At 41.3% G+C, this 23,427-nt stretch overlaps 2 protein-coding genes across 2 annotated transcripts; both read left to right on the top strand.

Annotated features, from left to right (window-relative positions):
- The first annotated feature begins 26 nt into the window (after positions 1–26).
- Positions 27–1,532, top strand: rln3b (relaxin 3b). Its single transcript, XM_023275296.3, has 2 exons — positions 27–915; positions 1,041–1,532. The coding sequence occupies exons 1-2, from the start codon at positions 741–743 to the stop codon at positions 1,319–1,321; spliced, it is 456 nt and encodes a 151-aa protein (XP_023131064.2). The 5' UTR covers positions 27–740; the 3' UTR covers positions 1,322–1,532.
- Positions 1,533–2,773: 1,241 nt separating this feature from the next.
- On the top strand, positions 2,774–21,018 carry LOC111571863 (transportin-2). The gene is made up of 24 exons (XM_023275250.3): positions 2,774–2,953; positions 3,639–3,738; positions 3,943–4,018; positions 4,164–4,313; positions 4,567–4,673; positions 4,781–4,914; positions 5,026–5,107; positions 6,292–6,414; positions 6,500–6,618; positions 6,717–6,777; positions 6,883–7,054; positions 7,743–7,895; positions 8,333–8,558; positions 8,652–8,823; positions 8,933–9,127; positions 9,228–9,386; positions 11,482–11,569; positions 11,685–11,783; positions 11,856–11,951; positions 12,794–12,869; positions 14,273–14,372; positions 14,508–14,582; positions 15,861–15,990; positions 16,897–21,018. The coding sequence occupies exons 2-23, from the start codon at positions 3,640–3,642 to the stop codon at positions 15,966–15,968; spliced, it is 2,670 nt and encodes an 889-aa protein (XP_023131018.1). The 5' UTR covers positions 2,774–2,953; position 3,639; the 3' UTR covers positions 15,969–15,990; positions 16,897–21,018.
- The last annotated feature ends 2,409 nt before the right edge of the window (positions 21,019–23,427 follow it).

Below are 23,427 nucleotides of genomic sequence, written 5' to 3' on the forward strand. Positions count from 1 at the left end.
GTCATGTACCCGCCTCCTGCTTAATGCTGGTTGGACGACGCGGGAGGTGGTTGCAGTGTCAGGAAAAGAATAGATCGTTGATTGGTTGGCTGTCCCTGTCTGTCACTTTCGCCAGAGTCCAACGTCAAGCGACCACTTGAAATGTTACTTTTTTGATGGCACAAAATGTCAAACAGCCAGATGAGAATAGATGAATGTCACCTGATTCATGCCACATAAAATACTGCTCCTTCTTATCTCTGTTTCCTCTTATGCAAATAATTAAAACTGAGCAACATTCAGTGTGTGTGTGTGTGTGTGTGTGTGTGTGTGTGTGTGTGTGTGTGTGTGTGTGTGTGTGTGTGCGCGCGCGCGCGCGCGTGGGGTGAATGGATAGTGATCTCCATCCAGTGCTCTGCAAACCAGATAGCAAGACACAGATTGGGTGGGGACACACGACACAAACAAAATGATGTAAGGGACAGAAAGGCCAACAAAAGGTCACAGGTGATTAGATTTGCCAAGAGCTCCGTTGACATCGCTTCTAGCATCATTCACAACTTTTTTTTTTCTCCGTGTGCATTGTTGTTCCTAAAGGTCTCCAGTCTTATCTCTGGACATGATGAAAGTGGAGGTGAGGTGAGGTCCTTCTTTGAGATGCTCAGGCCTATATAAGGTGTAGTGGTCGACCAAAAAGAAATAGAGACATTTGGATAGATTTCCAGGCTTTGAGACACCTGTGGCATCTTTTCAATCGCACCATGTGGAAGGCAGCGCTCTTGACCCTGGGCTTGTTGGTGGCACTGGTAGACAGGGTTCGATCTAATGATGTCCATCCCTCTTTCTATGGGGTGAAACTGTGTGGAAGGGAGTTCATACGAGCTGTCATCTTCACCTGTGGCGGTTCTCGGTGGAGGAGAAGCGTTGGAGATTCAGGTAAGACGTGTGTGTGAATATAGATACTACTAGATACTATAAATTCAAGTTTATTTTTTGGGATGTGCCATGTTTTCCTAGTGTCAGACTGCCATGTCAAGACATGCACTCTTCCATTTTCCCAGCTCTTATTGGAGAAGAAACTTTTGACCTATGGAAAACAAATCCCATCCCTCAACTTACCAGTGAGCAGGATCCTGCTGAGTCCCAACCATGGAGAGAACAAACGATGGAAGTGGCATCTGTGGCTGCTGGTTTCGGCCGCTCAGCTCGCTTGCCAGTTTCAGAGGAGGTACTGGAGGCTTTGCGGAGTGCAGATAGAAAAGGGCGGGATGTGGTGGTGGGACTGTCCAACGCATGCTGCAAGTGGGGCTGTAGCAAGAGTGAAATCAGCTCTCTGTGCTGAGCCTGGTTTCTTCAATATACACCTCAGTCATGTCACTGTTGGAGAGTTGTACTATTTTCTCATGTGAATTCTTAAAATTTCACTTTCATACATCTTGCTGTCCATGTGTTGACTATTGATACATGAACATGAATATGCAGTCAAAATGTTGTTGTTGTGATTGGCACAGATTGATATATTTGTGTAATAAAGCTTTGTCTAGTTGGCCTGATAGATCTGTCTCCTTTGAAAATAACACACTAAAATGAAATTTCACACTGTTAAAACACTTCCACTTTTCCAAAACCCTGTTTCATAAACAGTTTTTAAAGATTGTGAAATGAGGGAAGCTGTGGTGACTAAAAGTGCACAGGGTGGTGTGAGTTTTGTTGACTCATAGCTAATTTATGTGATTCTTTAGCAACTACAAAAACAGTTTATTCATGTGGCACCTCATCACACACAGGTTTTTCAAAGTGCTTTATCAGAAAAATACACTTACAAAATACAGAAGGATAGAATGAAATTTTAAAAAAATCTAAAACAGTGCATAAGGTGTCAACAAATTTTATAGAATATTGAAAAATATTGGCTAATACCTTAGAAAAAATGAGTATCATTAAATAAACCTGATCAATTACAAACGCTGGAAAAAAGAACTTCCTTTATTTTTAAAAATTACTACAGTTGCAGTCAATCTAAGTTCCAAAGGGAGCTGGTTCGAGCACTGAACGGCATAATGACTAAAAACCATTTTACAGTATCTGGTCTGTAATCTGGGCTTTACTAACTGACCAATCTGTGCTGATCTGAGAGAGCAAACATATCTCAGATATATTTTGGGCCCAGAGACCTATAGAGATTAAGTGGGGTAATATTTTCTCTTCTTTGTGTTTCTAGTAGCAACTATCCGTTGTACGGGGATACACTGTAACAGGTTTATAATACATTGCCATTCAATGCAACCACACCACCTTTGAGGCTTATAATAGTTTTAAAGGTTTGTTGTTTGTTTGAAGATGATCATGACATTTTGCTCTCCTTCCATCCAGAGCTGAATTCTCACGAGCATGTTGAGACAACCCTGAGCTTTAAAACAGAACTTTCACATTAGTAGTTGATATACTGCTAGTCCTTACTGTTGTCCATGTTACTGTGTTTACGCTCTGTCAACTCATGCATAAACACCACTGACAAGTTACATGTTGCAGGTATTAAAGACGGCACCATCTGGTGGCCAGAAATTACGCGCAACACAAGACAATGCACAGGTAGAATAATATCTGAATTAGAAGTAAGTGTTGTGTTTACAATCGTAAATATAATTTTAAGACAACAGTACAGATTTGCACAGACTGCTTATAGACAGTTAAATGATAGTCAAATAGTTCTTCAGGTGTCTCTATGTTTCCATACCCAGCAGTTTTTTTCAGTACGGAAGCCGAACGTGATCAAACTGATCACCCGGCTTGATTGCAAGGCATGCAATCTCTGTCACATACCAGCTAGCATAGCAACCGCACGGATCTACTGAGATCAGAAGTTTGTCCTCGGCTACGCGGATCGCAGTCATATTTCATTTAATGTTAGTTGTTCTGGTGTAACCGCGCTGTTGTCTATAGAAATATAGATCTACCACATCGGAGTGAGCAGGTAAAAACCTTTCGCGCTACTTTCAAGACGATGATAGCTAGCCGTGCGACTGGTAGCTGCCGGGGGGTTGATATGCGACCACCCTGTTCTGCAGAATAATTGAATACATTAGCGCCGTTTTTGTTGCTTTGGGGACAAACGCAACTTTGACAGCAACGTAGTGTCCGCATAGTTGACGTGAGAGAGCCTTTTTGCAATCTGTAAATTGTTTAAGGTATGATAGCGACGCTAAGCTAGCTTGCTAGTTGAATGTACCAGACGTTTGCTCCTGTGCCGTCTGGGCCTCATCTACAACGGCTCCTCAGGTCGCAGCTGATAGTTGGTGTGTCTGTGTCTTCATACAGATATAACTTAGTATAATAAAACTGGTGGAACTTGTGGAATTCATGTGTAGGAAAGAAAAAATGTTCATGAACATCCATGCTGTCACGACACTGTTTTGCTAACCGTCCCCATGCAGCGAGCACAATATTTTGACTACAGTTAAGATTCGTTAATCCAGCGGTGTGATTAACGGTGTTTCATGAATTGCTGCTATTAGTAAGACATCATACTGGTTGTTTTGTAACCGTTACTGCCTAGCATCCTGCGTGCTTTGAGTTGTAACGTACACAGTTCTGAGGTTACAGGTGTGGCTGTGTAGTACCTGCTTCTTAAACAGGTCATGTGTGGTGGTGTTTCGTAGGATGGAGTGGCAGCCAGATGAACAGGGTCTGCAGCAAGTGCTTCAGCTGCTCAAGGATTCCCAGTCCCCAGACACAGCAACGCAGAGAGCTGTGCAAGAAGTATCCTTACATGTGGCTGTGTTTGACAGTGAGGGTGTGAGGAAAAGGTGTGAGATATTGCCTCCCCCATGAAAGTGGATGACAGTGAATGCTGACTGTGTTTGCTGTGAACTGTGGTGATCGGCAGAGTATATGCTGCCTGAGAGATAAACATGGTATGTGAGGGTGTGTATGGATGGTTGAACTCCTTAACAGATAACGTAGAAACTGGAGCAGCTTAACCAGTTTCCAGATTTCAACAACTATCTCATCTTTGTCCTCACAAGCCTCAAATCTGAGGGTATGTATGTGCATGTCAAAAACACGAATACCAGCAACAGACCAGGGCTGTTTATTTATTGAATAGCGTTTCTAACTGTGCTTGTTCGCTGAAACATTTTTAAAATTTCTTTTTGTGCTGCCTCTCTGCTGCCTTCCTTCTCAAGACGAGCCCACTCGGTCTCTGAGCGGTCTGATCCTGAAGAACAATGTAAAAGCTCACTACCAGAACTTTCCCCCCAACGTGGCTGACTTCATCAAACGAGAATGCCTCAACAACATCGGAGACCCTTCGCCGCTTATAAGAGCCACGATCGGTGGGTGTTTTGAGTGAAAGGGGGAAGATGGAGAAAGAAAAGACTGGAGTTAAATGCATTTTCTAGCCAGTGTGAGTCAGAGGGTTATGTAGGTGGTTGGATTTTTGCAGGTAATGTGGCTGTGTGGGAGCAAGTGCTGTATTTTCAAGATGTTTTAAATGATCGAATGCAATGACGAGTTAAGTCATTAGTTACCTTTCAGTGATAAAGCTTTGTGTATTAGTGTGTAACTTTTTTACTCTTCATTATAAAGGCATTCTGATCACGACCATAGCCTCCAAGGGAGAGCTGCAGACCTGGCCGGAGCTGTTGCCTCAGCTCTGTAATTTGCTCAACTCGGAGGACTACAACACCTGCGAGGTCAGACTTGTATACACACACACACACACACACACACACACACACACACACACACACACACACGTTTTTTAACTCTCTTTGCTTTCTGATTCCTCTCTGTTCTTCAGGGTTCTTTTGGAGCACTACAAAAGATTTGCGAGGATTCATCAGAGCTGTTGGATAGCGATGCTCTGAACAGACCTCTCAACATCATGATCCCCAAATTCCTCCAGTTTTTTAAACACTGCAGCCCCAAGATCAGGTCAGTGAAACACTAGCCTGTCACTGTCTGAATCTGAATTGGTCTCTTCACTGCAGCCATCATTTTTAGAATCTCCTTGTTAAAATGATTCATTGTCTGTCTTGTTTTCAGGTCCCATGCTATAGCGTGTGTGAACCAGTTTATCATTGGCCGAGCTCAGGCTCTGATGGATAACATTGATACCTTCATTGAGGTGAGCATCTCAACATTTTGTCTTAGTGGTGTTTCAGACAACTCAGAACTTCCAGCCATCATATAAAAGCAGAAGTCGGACTCAGTTTTTTGGTGTAATCTATTTTTTTGATTTGATAAAGAAGAAGAGCAACTATACAGGTTTGACATTTGAGATTTTTTACAACAGAAGTGCTTTGTGGAAACTCATTCTTGGACCTGTCATAATTTGGCAAAAAATCCTTTTCATAGATTTGCTCAGCTTTGGACCTTGAGTTGAAAGTTTTTTTTTTGAAAAACAAAGTTAATGTACTTACAAAAGTCTCCTTCAGAGTTGGTTATGGTGCTTCAAAGAGTTTCCTTAAACAAAGTGTTTCTCTTGATTGATTTGCACACCATACACAAAGCATTTTACAGAATATCATTATAACTACAGTGATTCACGCTCATAGGAAATGTTACTACATCCAAGTGGGAACATTGCCAGAGCTCAAAAAATAATTGAACAGGATTGCACATAGTGCTTCACAGTGGAAATAGAGAGCACCTCTGCTAACCTCAGGAAAAAAATCAATTACATTTTTACAAAATATGGTAAGAGCTTCAAGGAAAGATGCAAAGGTCACACATTTAATCACTGAAGTCACATCAGTGTGTGATTAATTGATCACTCACATCACATATTCGCTTCACAGTATTTAATCAGAGCAGCACATCACAGTGTTGGTGGTGAAAGAGTAGAGAAAAGTCAGCTCATGCCCAGTCAGTCATGACTCACCAATGCACTGCAGGTCACACACCAAGCTGAAGTCAGTTTGATAATCATCAGTTGGACACACATTTTAACCCTGTGGAGTCTGTGTGTTGTGAAGGTCAGTTCAGGGCTGATGCTGATTTGTATTGATCCGCTGTAGTAGTAAAATCAATGGTTGTGATCACACTGTGACATCGGGGTGGACTGAGCAGTGCTTAACCACTTCTGCTAACCAATTTGTTTGTGGGAAATCCTGTATAGTTTCCTTTTCAGCGCAATGTCAACATGTGAATATGGCAAAGTATAATAGATACGATTGCACAATTGGAAGCAGTTAACCTTTTCCAGCCTGATTTCTTGCCTTTCATCATGTTTGCTGATCCAGACCGTCCATCCCTTCTTTCTCACATCCGTGCTTTCTCTCATTTTCTTCTGTTTTCTCTTCTATCCAGAGTCTGTTTGCACTGGCTGGTGATGAGGACAGTGAAGTGCGGAAGAATGTTTGCAGGGCTCTTGTCATGCTGCTGGAAGTCCGTATTGACCGCCTCATCCCACACATGCACAGCATCATACAGGTGAGAGCGTGTCTTGCTCTTACACAGCACTTCATTATTGTTTGTCTTCCTCTTTGACCGATCACCTGCTGTTGTTTTTCTGCAGTATATGCTGCAGCGGACCCAGGACCCAGATGAGAATGTGGCTCTGGAGGCCTGTGAGTTCTGGTTGACTCTGGCTGAACAGCCCATCTGCAAAGAAGCCCTGTCCGGCCACTTAGTCCAGTAAGTTCTCACATGCCAACTGGGCTGTAGACTGGGTTGATGGCAGTATCATTTTTATCTGAGTAGTAATGTTGTTATTTTTCTCTCTCTTTTTTCAGACTGATCCCTATCTTAGTGAATGGGATGAAATACTCTGAGATTGACATTATTCTTTTAAAGGTTAGCCCCCTCTGCTCTAATCAAGCGCTCTCTGTGGTCTTCTCTTGTATGTCTCTGTTTACTTGTGCCCATTTTAAATTCACCTTTGTCACTGATAACCTCCAGGGTGATGTTGAAGAAGATGAAACAATTCCAGACAGCGAGCAAGACATCAAGCCTCGCTTCCACAAGTCCCGCACTGTCACTCTGCAGCACGAAGGAGGAGAGGGTGAGGAGGGGGAGGACATCGATGAAGACGAGGATGACGATGATGATACGTTGTCTGACTGGAACTTACGTAAGTTACACACAAGCTTTACAGAGTGTTTTACAAGGACAAAATGCAAAAAAGGGGTCGGAAAGGCAAAAAATATACAAAGACACTAATGATTAAAGATGATAATGCTGTATTGTGAAGACAGTAAGACAGGTGGAATATGAGGTCTTTTCTTGTATTTTTTGCTGTGGATTTCTTCACAATTTAATGTTTGCAAGCTGCTTTTTTTTAACTTTTTGTTACTTAGGAGAGCATTACAATAGTCTAAACACGAGTAAATTAATGAGATGACTGTCTGATAGACTCTGTGTCTGTGAAGCTCAGAAATGTACAGATTTTGGAAATTTTCCCTAGATGATAAAAGCCAGACTGGACGATCTTGTAAACATGAAGTGCAGAATCACACTTGGAATCAAATCGCACGCCTACATTTTTGACAGAATGCTTATTGTAGAAAAGCAACCCAGTGAGGACTTTAAAAGATAAAGATGTCTTGGGCATTTTTCCTTAAATTGTACTGCAAGTAGTTGTAATTGACAAGGTTGCACATTTGTAGTGGATGATGTTTAAAAAATGATCTGGGGTAGTCATTTAAGCAACTTCTTCTTTTGTTCCGATGTGTGTAATTTTGTCTGTAGTTGTGTTCTTTTACGCTGTGTCATGCCAGTTTCAGTTTTCTAACACTGATGGTTGTTCCCCTTTTTTTCAGGAAAGTGTTCGGCTGCTGCTCTGGACGTTCTTGCCAATGTGTTTCGTGAGGAGTTGCTGCCCCATCTGCTACCCCTGCTCAAAGGCCTGCTTTTCCATCCTGACTGGGTCATCAAGGAGTCTGGCATCTTAGTGCTGGGAGCTATCGCCGAGGGTGAGACAGAGCAAGAAATTACTGCTATTAAATAGAAGTGAAATAGATACAGATTTTCTATCATAAATTTAGGCCCTTTGCTGACCATGCCATGTCTTTCTACTGTCAGTGGTGGGAGTGTGTGTCTGTGGGTGTGTGTGTGTCTGTGTATGTATGGGGGTGTGTGTGTGTGGACGTGTGTATGTGTGTGTGCTTCTGCAGGTGTGTGCATATATGTATATATGGGGGGAGGGAGGGATGGGTTTTCTTGTTTTTAATGTTGTAAAGCACTTTGCATTGCATTTTTTTAACTGTATGAAAAGTGCTCTATAAATAAAGTTTGATTGATAAAGGCAGGCACCTAATGTGTAATCCTTTTAATTTCTGAAATACTGAATCTGATTGTTTTACTCTCATTTTCACAACAGTGATGAACAAAAAACTTTGTGTCCTTCCAGGCTGTATGCAGGGCATGGTACCTTACTTGCCTGAGCTAATCCCCCACCTCATCCAGTGCTTATGTGACAAGAAGGCCTTGGTCCGCTCCATTGCGTGCTGGACCCTCAGTCGCTATGCCCACTGGGTGGTCAGTCAGCCCCCTGATGCTCACCTCAAACCCCTCATGACTGAGCTGCTCAAGCGCATCCTGGATGGCAACAAAAGAGTGCAGGAGGCAGCATGCAGGTACAGCTCTTAGTTCTTCTGCAGGTTCCTCTCCGCTGTGTTCTCTCCCTTTCTGCTTGTACGTCCACTTAGTAAATCTCCTCTATTCAACAGCGCGTTTGCCACGCTGGAGGAGGAGGCATGTACAGAGCTGGTGCCGTACCTGAGCTTCATTCTCGACACACTGGTTTTTGCTTTTGGGAAGTACCAGCACAAGAACCTGCTTATTCTCTATGATGCCATAGGAACACTGGCAGACTCTGTGGGACACCATCTCAACCAGCCCGTGAGCCCAAAAATCTCAAACATTTACACAACTGCAGACATTTACACAGTCCTATGCTGTACAAGAAAAGAATTAACCTCAAACATAACTATCACACTTGTGCTTTTAGGAATACATACAGAAGCTGATGCCTCCGCTCATAGCAAAATGGAACGAGCTTAAGGACGAGGACAAAGATCTCTTCCCTCTGCTCGAGTGTCTGTCATCTGTTGCCACAGCTCTGCAAAGTGGCTTCCTCCCTTACTGTGAGCCGGTCTACCAGCGCTGCGTCACCCTGGTGCAGAAGACACTGGCTCAGGCTATGGTGAGCCAAGTACACTTTACTCACATGGGCTTTGCAGAGGCAGTTCGTATTTTTGCTGCTTTACAGAAATGACACTTATGTGTGTATGTGTGTATCTCAGATGTATAGTCAGCAGCCAGACCAGTATGAAGCACCCGACAAGGACTTCATGATTGTGGCCTTGGATCTTTTAAGCGGCTTGGCTGAGGGACTTGGGGGTCATGTCGACACACTTGTGGCCCGCAGTAACATCATGACACTGCTTTTCCAGTGCATGCAGGTGAGGAGAGCCCATATTTGTTTGTTAGAATCCCTTGTCGTTATTTAGTTTTTCTGTTGCCATGAGATTTCAGTAATAGATAGTGCATTTATTTATGTTATGTAACTACCTCTTTGTAAAAGCTTTCACTGTTATTGGTGGAGTCCATCTTTCTGCATTGGATTCAAATTACTTGCCCATATTATATATGGCGGATTGACAGGAAGTGATGCTTGCATGCAGGGCTTCGGACTGCGACCATTTTTTGACAAAGCGCGTCATAAAGTTTTACGTGGTTGGTTGCATGCGTGGAAGTGCATGATGATCGTTAGGCTGTTTTGGTGCTCTTCTTGCCGGCACAGGTAGCTACTGCATTAGTAGTTTTGCACAGGCAGCCCGTTCTACATCACAAAATGGCCTGGTTGCATCATATCATCATTCTATGCGTCGGAAAAAATGCTCAATCATGTTTGTATTTCATTAAACTAATCATGATCATAGTGGGTAAAGTTATGCAAAGGATAACGTGATGGTGTACCTACAAAATGACTGAATGGGGGAATTGTTTTCAGGGAACATTTGCCTGCAGGGAGGTGAACACTGTCATTAAAATGGCTAATATACAACTACAACTACCAGGGCTGCCAAACCGAACGACCCAAATCCTCAGCAAAACTTGAAAATTATCAGTGTGATAAGTTGCTATGCCAGAAGTTGTTGTTCTTTTCTGTTGTGAAGAGGATTTTGAAAACAGTTTAATGTAGATAGTGAAAGGGGAGGAGAAAGCCATGTGAAATGTATGACCAATGGCAAGCCTATAAATGCAGTCTACAACCAGTGAGTCAGGCTACTATTTTCCACCTACGATTTATTCTTCTCTGGCTCAGCCTGCCTGTCCCTGCCTGCACTCTCTCTCTGGCTGATACGTAAATCAATGCTTTTAGCTGTTATTGTGTTTCAAAGATGAAGCAGTCTGTCGTTGATTATTTTTAAAAAATGAGGAGAAACAGAAGGAGGCTGGTGGAGAGAGGGAGAGCCAGCAACAGGTCCCGACTCAGACACAACTGATGAAGAGAGGCAATGGCTCCTGCAGTATCTGTAGCTGCAGAATGAGGGGAATGCTGTGCTGTGCATGTATTTTCAGAAATGTGGCCTGTCTATTGCAGGTGACACAGTTTAAGCTTGAAACTTGGACAGTGGCATTAAGAAACAAAACCTGCAGGGTTCGATGCATCACTCAAAACACTGTATACTTCCCCATTTCTTTTCAGCAGTTAGATGACAGTGATTTGTTAAAGAAGAAATCAAGTTCAACACTGCAGATAACATAAAAAAACGGAAATTCCAGTTCACAAAATTCAAATCCCACCTCTTCCCTGATGAAGAGGAATGAGTTGAATGTGAATGTGAGTCATGCCAATGTCAAATCATGTGTCGAGTTTAAAGGATTTATATCACACAACTTGTGGGAGAAGACTGTTGACAAAATGAATATATTTCAGATAAAAATATTTTGCAATTATCAAGTCTGGAGTCACTGGCGATCTTTACCTCAGTGCAAATTAGGGCAACTATTTGTCAGCATGCAAGGCTGATTAATACCATGCTGCAACAAAGAATATGAAAAGTTGGTGGCACCAGTGCTACCAGTGGAAAAGTTAGTCTGGAGCTCTGCATGTTTGTACTTCAGTGTTATTGCAGTTGTATGTCATCGGTAGAAGCCTCCCTGGTGAGCTGTAGCCTCCCTCAGTCACATCAGAGCTGTATTTGGTACTGCTAATGCAAACTGTAAATTTCCTACTGCTGTTGCTTTTCATTAAGTATTCACTGATGAACAACAGAGTAGCTTTTAGTACAGTAGGCACAGGTTGTGTGCTATATTTGTCACAGAGATTAGCGCTTGCAGCTGTTCAATCACTAAATATGTGTCTACAAAACAGCACAGTGTGTCTAGTCAGCTGATCTCGGATAACTTTTTTACAACGTCTGCTTTTTACACTGTAGTAAAACGAGATGAACAGTCTGACTGAGCTGTTATATGTGAGAGTGGATTATGTTTAGGTGTGTTAACGGTGTGTTCACACATCTCTTGGTCCCTCTGTTTCTTTTGTCCCAGGATACGATGCCTGAAGTTAGGCAGAGTTCATTTGCTCTGCTGGGCGACTTGACCAAGGCTTGCTTCCCTCATGTAAAGCCGTGTATTGGTAATTTTCTTTTATTTCCTTTTAGAGACACACACCTGTATACATTTTCTATCATCCTTTTTTTTAAAAAAAAACAAAAAAACCAAAAAAACATTTTTTGTATTATGTCCTTCAGCTGAATTCATGCCAATCCTCGGAACAAATCTGAACCCAGAGTTCATCTCTGTGTGCAACAATGCGACCTGGGCCATAGGAGAGATCTGTATGCAGATGGGTAAGTGGCACAAAATCTATTTTTATGAAATAGTGTGAAGTTGCGTGTCTCACGTTTTTTTTCTGCTGTCAGGAGTGGAGATGCAGCCGTACATTGCTATGGTTCTGAACCAGCTGGTTGAGATTATTAATCGACCCAACACCCCGAAAACCTTGTTGGAGAATACCGGTATGTGAATATACAGATACTTTTCCACTTGTTTTTTAAAGAGAGCTGAGAAGATTTTACAGCTACATTTAGAACAAGAAAAGCACTCAGGGAGCACAGTACTCTTCCAAGACTGCTCAGTCGTTGTATCATTTCCAGTGGCTGAAATCTTGAAAACATTTGTGCCAGAAATCACAGCACTGTAGAATGTGGCCATTTAATACAGATGTGTACCCACAAACAAAATGGTCTTGCGCTGAGCACAGGCATGTTATGCATTTATACGTTATGTACGGATACCAAATCGTGTTACCTAAATATATAGTGGGCGGTGGGAATTGATGGGACTTGGAAACACTCCCACAATTGAATCAATTTTTCCTTGTTTCATTTCCAATCGATAAGTCCCAATAAGTCTGCAACGGTCAATTTGTAGTAGGATCATAATCATGTGATCGTCAGCAGGCAGCTGATGTAGCGTTCACTTGTCACAGTTACAGTGACGTCATACTGCTTTCTCGCAATGATACAGAAATCTTTAAGAAATCCGTGGATCCGGACTATAAGCCACATCACTGCCAAAATCAAATCACTTGGTCCTTGTGTCATTTCTGACCTTCCCTGAAAATTTAATCCAAATCTGTTAGTACGTTTTTGAGTAATGTTGCTAACAGACAAATAGACGGACAGACAAACCAACGCTGATCGTCACATAACTCTGCCGAGGCTCCACCTCCTTGGCGGAGTAGTTAAACTTACCATCAAACAGACATGTAGTGGTTCACATGCTTAATTCCTATAGTGCTACATGATAACATATACACAACAGTTTTCAGTCCCGATTCATGTCTGTCCTCTTCCAGCAATCACCATTGGCCGACTGGGCTACGTGTGTCCTCAGGAGGTTGCTCCTATGCTACCGCAGTTTATCCGACCCTGGTAAGAGACTGTTTAATCTGTCTTTCTTTGCCTTTCATTTCACATGGTGTCGCATCTTTGTGGTATAATTTCATTTGTAACATCTGCATATACAGAGTCAGCGGTTTCATACATCACACACAATCAGCAGGCTAGGGCTCTCTTCCTCTCTTATTTTATGATCTCAGCCCATCACTTGGTGTTCATTCTCTTTTTTTGTTTTCTCTGCTGACTGTGCTTATGCTTATGCTTGTGTTTGCTTATCCATTCTATTTGTAAGACATTCAATTCTGCTCTCATTTATCATTTTTATGCCTCTTCTTCCTACTCTTATCTGTAGATTTATCAAACCTGCTATTAGCCTAAATTTGTTTTGAATATACATAAAAGGCTAGTATTTACAGTGTATTATAGCATTTTTACCGTGTTGTTTTATCCTGAAATAACAATACATGACACTAACTGGGACACTGGGATACCAGCATGCATATGCCCATAATCAAATAATTTCTGAAAACAGAATTATGTCAGTTCATGAGCACAGCAAAGGAACTATTGGTCAGTGTGAGAGCTATTAGAATCGACCAACCAGTAGACCTGGAGGCTAAAGTCCTGCTGTGTTAGCAACGGTCATGGCTGGAGGCATTATGTTTGCAGGTTGTCTGCCCATTTTTCTGTACGAGCCAATCTCATTAACATGATGTCTCTGGAATTCCTTGCGGGATTTTCCTCAGATTTGTCACAAACATTCACACGGACTCTGGGATTAACCTGAGTCATAGACTGTGGTGGTCGAAGGTTATTGTGAGCTCTCAAAACCCCAAAACATGTTTTTGGCCATTAGTCAAGAACTCATACACTAATTATGGGTAGAATTGACACAAATGTCTCTTAGGATAAAAGGAGAAAATGAATGACATATATTCACACGGTTAATGGTCACTGACATTGTAATGTCATGTAATAAGAATTTTGTGGCCATTATTCAGCGTCACAACTCAGGAACAAAGTTGGAGACTGTAGTCATGGTAGATTGGGTGCCCATCTATTAAATTGCATCAAAGTCTTACTTAAAACTACAGGATAATAACTTTAGTTTTGTTCATGCTTTTCTGTGTGAACACAGTGCTGCAGAACACAATTGCAGCATTACCAGGGCTACAACATGGACATTTTCAAACTAATTTCTTGAAATGATTAAAGTGTGCGAGCAGTGAGGTTGAAACACTGGAGTCTGACAGTTTCTTCAAGCTTAGAAAAAGACAGTTAGCCTCCTATACAATTAAATAGCCACAGTTTGGCTTTTTACCAGTTACCGAATTTTGTGAAGATGATTTCACATCGGCCAGATAGGAAGCCTGAACTCATAGTTGTCACAGCAACTTGTTGAATAACTATTAATTAGTTAACACTGCACGCTGCAGGTGTACATCTCTGCGGAACATCCGAGACAACGAGGAGAAAGACTCGGCCTTCCGCGGGATTTGCATGATGATTGGTGTGAATCCAGGAGGTGTGGTGCAGGTGAGACATTGTACACAGCGGCTACTGTGTTACTGCTTTCACAATCTGTGAACTGAACCCACAGATATTTTTGGACTTGATCTGGGAACCTTTTGCTGTTCGATCTGTCTCACTTCTCCCTCTTTGTTTGTTCAGGACTTCATCTTCTTCTGTGATGCAGTGGCCTCCTGGGTGAATCCTAAAGACGACCTGAGAGACATGTTTTACAAGGTGAGAGTCCGAGTCATAAAGAGTATCAAGCTGCTGTGTTAGTCCCGGCCAAAGACTGACGTTCCTTCACCATGAGTGACCAAGTAGCCACGCTTTTCACCCTCTGCTGTGAGTCACTGTGAGGTGTAGAGACCTCAGGTGCAACAAAGTGTGTTCCTATCATTTTTCTACTATGAACCTCAGTAGCAAGGACTGTGCTCCTCCTCTGCGGAGAAATGAAGAGAACACACTTCCCCTCAGGATCTCATCACAAAAAGAACACGAAAATGCTGTGCCTGCAAAATTTTGTGTCAAATTCGCTTTTTGTTATTCTCTGCAGACTGAAGAGACAAAACTTCAGGATCAGCTAATTAAAAGCTAAAATTCATCACTTTTGTCATCCTCATTATACTTTCTTAAACTACTCAGTGGAAGCCCCGAGACAAACTTTGGTCAGACTAACCAGTACAGAATCCATAAAAGACTTGTCACTACACGACGACTACATGTTCTGTATCTCTGTCATTGTGCTATTTCAATCTAACCTGACAGTGGTTTTTGCTTAGTTTATGGCATTTTGATCTTGTGGACAAAGGGAAACACTCTGGCTCAGATATCCACAAAAATGCCATATTTGTGGTGGGCTGCTGAATATGAGTCCAAAATCTCTATTAGGTTTTTGACTGGATTGTAATATAGTGACTGTGAAGGTCATAGCCTATAATACAAATCATTCTCATACTCATCGAAACCTTTCAGTGAACCCTTGGCCCTATTGATCGGGCATGAGGATAGAAAGTTTCATCACAGGAGAAAATTGGTCACAATTTAGCATTCAGTGACGATGACCCTTCCTTCACAGGGCACCCAAACCATGGCCTCCCATGACAGAGCCTCTAGATCCCCTCACTGTATGGGTCACAGGCTCAGGATTTTCCTTTAATTTGTCACCCATCTATAAGTCTGCTCACCCCAAGATCAAGCAGTTCGTTATTGCACAAGCTCCAGTATGTACGGTAGTTGTTTGGGATTAAGTCTCTAAGTCTGTAAACGGGTTGCATCATGCAAGTTTGGTACAGTGTAGAGTTAAGCTAATTGTAAAGTTCCACCTTCTCTTAGCAGCTGTATCCTACATCATTCCTTATTAACTGCTGCCATGGTGAAGTGTTATAAATAAGGACAGAAACTGTTTACAAATTTTTACAAGTGCTGTCCTCTGTGAGTCACAGAGTCCACTCATCAATCAAGCGCCCTCTTTCCGTTTGTTGACAATGTACTATTTTCTGCCACTTTCCAAAGATCCTGCATGGTTTTAAGGAGCAAGTTGGGGAGGAGAACTGGCAGCAGTTTTCAGAGCAGTTCCCCCCACTGCTGAAGGAGAGACTGGCAGCCTGTTACGGCGTTTAGGTTCTCTACAGCCACCCAAGAGGTAATCTACTCGCAGTTTTTTTCAACCCTCTGAACCCTAAGCAGTTTCTCTGCATTTTTTTTTGCTACTGTTAAGTTTTTACTTACTGTTGGCTATTTTTTATTACTGCAATATAAAGTCCTACACCTTTATAGAAGCAGCACAAGTAGAAAAAGTCAAAAATGTCTTTTGTGCTGTATAACAAAGTTATAATACTGGAACCAAAAGTATGTGAACACACAAGAAGTTTGACATTTTCTTCGCTGTCAAAGCACTTAGACAAACCACAAAACACATGCATTTAAACAAGGATAAGAGCTAACAGAAGGAAAATAAGTGTTTCACTACTACGTAGAACTATAGATGGGTACAAAAAACATATCTGCAAACAAGAATCATTAAAATAAATCAAAAATGGAAGTTTAATTTCTTTGATTATCCATTTTGCAACAATTAAAACACAGTAAGAACATTGAAACTGCAGATATTTTACTGTTTACATTTTTGGATTTGTTTCCATCCTTGCCTCCTGTCTGCTTAACACATCCTGCAGTTCAGCCAAAAAGACCCTGAATTTTTGGCACTGACTGGTCGCAGCTGTATCAGTAATAACTTATCAGTTTTGCTGAGGAGTGCTGGATTTTTATTTACTTTTTTTTTACAGAATCTAGTTCATTCAAATGTTTTTGTTGTTGCTTCTTGCTTTGATTTTTTCATTTTTTTTTAAAGATAAGACACAAAGCATAGTAAAGAAAAACATTTTGATGAAGTTTCACAACTTTAGACTTATTTTGTTGTTTTTCCACCAAAATTGAAAATGAAACAAGATTAGTTCCTGTTCTTACATTTCATGCTATAATGACTGTTGTACGTTTTTACTGCTTTATGCTGAAGTTAACTGCTCTCCCGTTTTTCTCATCCGTCCAGGTGAGCCAGCAGGAGGAGGGTGAATGGGAAACTCATCCATCTGTGTATTGCACTGCCCTGATCTGGGGGGAGGGAGAGGGACGCTATTGGCCGCTCCCCCTGATGGACGGCCCCCACGCCCTATGTGTTTGTCCATAGAGGGAGGGTGGGCGGGTGGGAGGGAGGGACAGGGGGACACCTCTAGATTAACTAGGCAGGGACCCGACACAGAAAAACTAACTGGTAGGGACAGATGGTGAGGGACAGAGCGAAGGACGACGGAGAAGAGACGAAGGAAGTTGAGAAAGAGACGAGCACAGAGAAAGTTCAGGGGAAGAGAGGGAGGGAAAATCAATAACAAGGCAGGGAAATGAGCTACAGAAAGGTCTGTTACTTGGCTGGGAGGACAGGGACAGTTGAGATTTTTATGGGATTCTTAACTCAAGAGAGTAACCGTTAGGTTTGACCGACAGACAGACCAAGACTCACACACATAAACTTGCACATGCTGTACATGCAGTACATGGCACAGACTGCGGGTGGCACTATTTAGACTTTTTGAGACCTACTACATGTAGTTAGGGACAGGCAGACAGGTGTCAAAACTCTGTTCATTTTCTGGGTGATATGTTTATTTTTCCGGGGAATAGGATTCAACATGAATTACTTCATCTGTAGTCACTGAATTCTAATTAACTGTAAGATAATCTCGCTATCCTCATCTATGTTTCCTACCTTCATTCTGACCAGAGTGCTGCTTCACAGAGCTATCCATCTATCACACATATTCCTGTCGCATTTTCTACCTGATCAAACCAGAGAGAGTGACAAAGAGGGGAGGGAAAAAAGAGCAAGTGTCTTTTCCTCGTGGCTTCACAGAAACCATTCCTCTAGGAAGGGAGGATTAGGGCTAACACATTTGTTTTCTCACCACAGGGGGAGGAAATCGTACAAAGAAAAATCACATCCTTTAGTTGTCTCTGCGGTTTTTGTGTGCGTGAATGTGCTCGCGAGTGTGCATGTGCAAGTTTGCAAATCCTTACTTCGGCATTCTGTGTTAACAGTGTGTGAAATATGTATTGTTTTTGATATGGTACCGAGCTAAAACTTGACTCCCACCGCAATGTCCTTGGCACCTGTTAACTGTGACCAAGTGTTTGTGTGTTTGTGCGTGCGTGTGAGTGTGTATGTGCTTGTCTACATTCGTACTGATTTCCATTTGATGCCATATCGATATCTTAAGTAAAACAGTGATTGGCAATGTCATTGTGATCTTTATAATGTTTTAAAACAACTGGTCCATATTATTATTTTTTTTTGCTGCTACTGATGATTTTTGTTTCTATAGTGGACTTAAATTCACACACTTAACACAAAAAATTTAATTAATGCTATTTTCAGTGACTGTTAAGTTGTTTTTTGCACTTTTTATTTTACCTTTTTCTTTTTTGTACGGACTTTTTTTTTTTTAACCTCACCCATATGATATGTCTTGACCCTAATGTCAGTGTTTGTCATACTGTGTTGCACTGTGAAATTAAGTGTCTATGACTGGCAAAAATATCCCAATACTAAATGGCAAATAAAAACAACTTTGTGAAACTGCGACTAATCCGCACTTTTACAATGACTAACCTTGCCATATTACTGAGGTGAGTGTGTGTGTATGTGTGTGAGATCCTGCATGAGTAGGCGAGCATGAGTACCTTTTTATGAGCATGTTTTGGGTAGCTAGATGGTGTTCATACGATATGTGCACTGTAGGGAGTAAGAATAATTTTTCGTTTGAAGGGTTGTAGCCTGCCCCAGCCTACTTTGTGCGCATGCTCTGTGTTTGTGTTTTCACTCCGTGTGCGACTGTGTGTGTGCAGTAGTGTATGTTTGATGTGTATTTCAGAACATGGATGGATTATAACACAATGGGCCACCGGGCACAGATGTCCTGCAGAGGAGTGAGACACCCAGACTGAAAATCACAAAGGCATTATTTGTGGTGGTATTGCACATGTTTTGTGTTTCTGTGGTCATTTTTTTTGTCTAACTTTGATCATTTTGTGTACCATTTTAGTTATTTTGCATCTCTTTTTAGCCATTCGGTGTCCCTTCTATTTTTTTTTTTAAATGGTTCATTGTGATTTTTAAACAATTCTGTCTCGTTGAGGTCATTTTGTGTCTTATTTAACATCTATTTCTAGCCCTTTTGTACCTCTTTGTGGTCATTTTGCATCACATACTAGTTGTATTTTGACCAATTTCGGTTCATTTAGGTTGTTTTGCATCTCTTTTCAGCCATTCTGTGTCACTTTTGGGGTTTTTTTGTGGCTCATAACTGTTGGAGGTCATTTTGTGTCTCATTTTCGTAATTTTGTATCACCTTTTGCACTTCTTTTTAGCCGTTTAGTCTCTTTGAGGTCATTTTGTGTTACATTCGCGATATTTCTGACCATTTTATTTCAGCAGTTTTTAGCTGTTCGGTGTCATTTTGTGGTCGTTTTGTTTCTCTTTCTAGTTGTATTTCGTCCAGTTTTGGCCATTTTGTGTCACATTGTGTCTGTGTGTGTTTTGGTTCATAGTTATTTTGAAGCTCCTGGTAGCATTGCTGTCAGTTTAAGGTCATTTTATGTCACATTTGGATTTTTTTTTCTCATTTTTGTCATTGTGTGTCTCATTTCGATTTTTTTGCATCTATTTTTAGCCATTCTGTATCTCTGTGGTCATTTTGCATCTCTTTGTAGTTATTTTTTGTCAATTTGTTGTCATTTTGTGTCACATTTTGGTTGTTTTGTTGTTAATTAGTGTTTTGCATCTCTTTGTGGCCTTTGTGTGTCTGGTCATTTTGTATCTTCTTGTAGCCATTCCATCTCCTCAAGTTCATTTTGTGTCAGATTTGGGTTTTTGTCACACTCATTTTGATACTTTTGCATCTGTTATTATCCATTAGTGTCTCATTGTGGTATTTTTTGCATCTCTTTATAGTTGTAGTAGTTGTTTTTGTCCACTTTTGGTCATTTTGTGCCACATTTTGGTTGTTTTATATTTCTTTTTAGCCATTTTACATCTGTTTTGTAGTTGTCCTTCAAATCGCTGTGATTGTTTTTGTCCTCTTTGGTCATTTTTTGTGTCTCATGTTGGTTGTTTCGTGTCTCTTTCTGCGATATGTATTATAATTTTAGGATGAAACCAGGGGCCCCCAGACTCCTTGGGCCCCTGCGTGTATGCCCGGTCGGCCCACTGACTAATCTGTCCATGTTTCAGAGTAATATGATTGCCCTTTACACACCAACACACCACCTCAATTCACAACAAGAATAGAGCACAGTACACTACAAAAAGTAAGAGCTAGGACACTGCCAAAGAGCAATAGCCACTGAAATTCAAAAGCAGACAATAAGTAGAGACAAGCTGCTATTTCAATATTCAATATGTGCATAATGCTGATGTAGAAGCACAGACACAGCAGGGCTTTTATGATTAATCATGGTTAAGATTTTGCCAGCAGAATTGATTCCAGGGATCTATATTTTTACATTGATAATCTGCCAGTGTTTTGCAGCTTGTTCTCATTTGGAAACAGACAGATGTTAGTACTTGATTTGACCTAGACTGTGACCATTTAGATAATCAAACCAATCATTAGTCAGATATGAGACAATCCGAACCCCAGTCTAGTTCTATTTCCACAGTCTCTTCATTCAGAGCTTGTACAAGAAGATGTTCTTGATTGCTTGTTCATCTTAGTGTTTTTTTTTTTTAATTTACTTTAAGGATGTTTTCAGTTTCATGAACAAATTTTTGTATTGGGAAGGTCAGTGTACATTTTCTTTGGATGATACTGTTGTAGTCTGCATCAGCTATGAATACAATGAAGGAAGAGACAAATAACAGCTTTTTGAAAAAGAAGAATAGTCTTTTTTTCTAAATTATGTTTATATAATAAAAAGCATGATATTGTTGCAATTTGGCAGAAAGACTGGTACTTTTTTTGTGGATTACTTTCGCCAGTCGTGTTCCCTTGTTTTCGCAGGTGGGAATGGAAATAAAATGCTTTTGAGTCTATGATATGATTTATAGTTTGTGTGTAAAGTCTCATAAAATCCAGCTGGATTGTGGATTCTTGAAATAAATCATGTCCTGCATGCTGAAGGATGGTTGTGATGGTTACCAGTCCAGTGTCTTTTGTCAGAAAATGAAGCATTGGAGTGTAATGTACCTTTAAAAAAATATAACATCAGTTAACCTAATTTAAATGGTATTTTTGGAAAGTAAAGTGTGTGATTTATCACATCTGTCCATATTTTAAAACACTGCATGATGTTAACTGTATTTTTTCCCTCTAAACATGATCTGCTAGCTCCATACAGGTTTGATTGTCAGCCATGAGATACGACTGAATCCAGAAATCATCAGATCACCTTGACAGGAACTTAGGAGCCGGAAGAGTCCTCCTCTTTCATGCAGACAGAGCACAAACTCCACAGTGCTGCTGTCCACCTGTCTCTGCAGATTAAAGTATTATTACTTGCTTTTGGTCAGTATTCACAACAGTGTCTTAATGCAAAGAGTAAAACCGATCTGCTGAATTTACATCTTCAACCACTAATTACTAAATTGCATATGTAGTCTTTAGAATACAGTCACCTCATCAGTCATACATCATTTAAAATGTGCAAAGTATGCACTGAATGTAACTCCACATGCTGAGCACAGAAATAGAAAGTTTTCTTTTAACCCATGTCTGGGTGTTTCTGATTTGTTTTTTGTTTTTGCGCCTAACACATTTTTACTAACTGCAAGAAATTTTTTTACTGCAGTGTAAAGTCCTGCCCCTCTATGGAAACAGCTCAACCATGGCTAGAATAAGAGACAACTTGTTTGTTGTGTAGAATGGAGCAGTTGTAATGCCATGAATTATAAAAAAAGAAATATGTGAAAACGATTTTCTTTTTCAAAATTTAAAAAACTTGAAATCAAGGTGCACAACTTTTTTCCAAGTGTCCACAGGTGCTATGAATACCAATACTGTAAGAAAAATTGATGTGGCATACTGTACTTGCTGTTAACACTTTTATTTGTTTCCATACTTGTCGCCTCTTAGCTCTGTGTAAACACAGCCTTCAGTTAACCAGAGGAGATTGTTAGGCCCCAGAGCCTCTGTCTGTTGCTGCTCTTCTTACAGGTCTCTGGCTGGGCGGAGCTGGAATCACCTAACCAGCCGCACCTGGGAAGTGCACCAGGCTATATATGTCAGCTGGCTGAGCCATTGAGCTCTGCTCTCTGCCTTCTGCTCTGCTTTGTTTTGCCACTGCTAAGCTCCTCACTGCTCCTCTCCACACCTACTGCCAGCCATGCGGTCCTTGGTGGTATTTGGTTTTGTTTGACACTGGCAACACGCACTACACATTTTCCACTACCACCACTGATCTCCACTAACACACCCCATTATTAAGTTTCTTTTTCAATAAATAACCTTTTGTGACACTTAAACCTCTGCATTTCCTCCTTTGTTGCGGCATCCAGAGCCGGTCCTAACAAATTGGGGGCTCGTCCATTGTCAGGTGTGACCTGCCATTTGGTATGCTTCTTCTACTTAAAGTAAGTTTTGTCGAGAATCTAATTTGAATTGAGCACTTTTTGTTTGCATAGCAGTGTGGGCTGTTGCAGCTTGTGGGCTGTATGCAGGTAGAATTCAACATGGTGATACATGTGAGTTTTCCCTTGGTCTCAGCTTTTGGTAAACCTTAAAATGCTTTTTCCAGTGTGCTCTTGGAAATGTACATTGAGGTGTTTTGTGTTTCAGTGCAAGGTTTTTGTGTTTGCGGCTGAGGAGACTGTTCTTTGAGAGTTTTGGACCACAGAGGCATGAAGAGGTAAGTGCTGAGCCAGGTGTGCATAGTAGCAGAGAAAGTTCCCTTGCTAGGTTTAGCAGCGTTTCCCCTTTGGGTTTCACTGGGGGGGTGTTTGTAGTGTTGGGGTACGTGGCTGGAGCATCCCTTTTGCCCTTCCCTAAAGCTGCTCGGGAGCACATCCGTGGTTGTGGGGGGGTTGCCAGTTTTCTGGTCGCCTTTCTCATGTCAGTGGGCTCCAGTGCATAAATACCCACCGCCACGCCTCATGAAGACTAGGGTGAGTTAGTTAGCTAGCTAGCTGTGTGAGTTAGTTAGCTAGCTAGCTGTGTGAGTAGGCAGTTAGACAGAAGGGACCTTTCTTTTGTTGCGGCTGTCTAGGCCTTGGTGCACACTGGTAGGCATCAGCACTTTTCATTATCTTGCTGTCTCATGTGGTAGTGATAATCTCAAACATGGTGGATTGTGTAAAAACATCTGTGGATGCACCATACGAGGATTTTATAAATGAGTGCACAAAGGAGCAGTTAATAAAAAATGCTGATCACTATAATGTAGATGTTGGTGATAAAAGAAATAAAGATGCCATAAAAGCAAATTTGAAATTTAATAAAATGAAAGCGTTGGACACAGAAAAACTTGTTTCAACTTCTGAGAAGGTTGAGAATGTTTCTCCACCATCATCAGTGACTCCTGCTGTAGGTTTAAC

This window comes from Amphiprion ocellaris, chromosome 4, assembly GCF_022539595.1.
Source record: "Amphiprion ocellaris isolate individual 3 ecotype Okinawa chromosome 4, ASM2253959v1, whole genome shotgun sequence".
Taxonomy (NCBI): Eukaryota; Metazoa; Chordata; class Actinopteri; family Pomacentridae; genus Amphiprion; species Amphiprion ocellaris.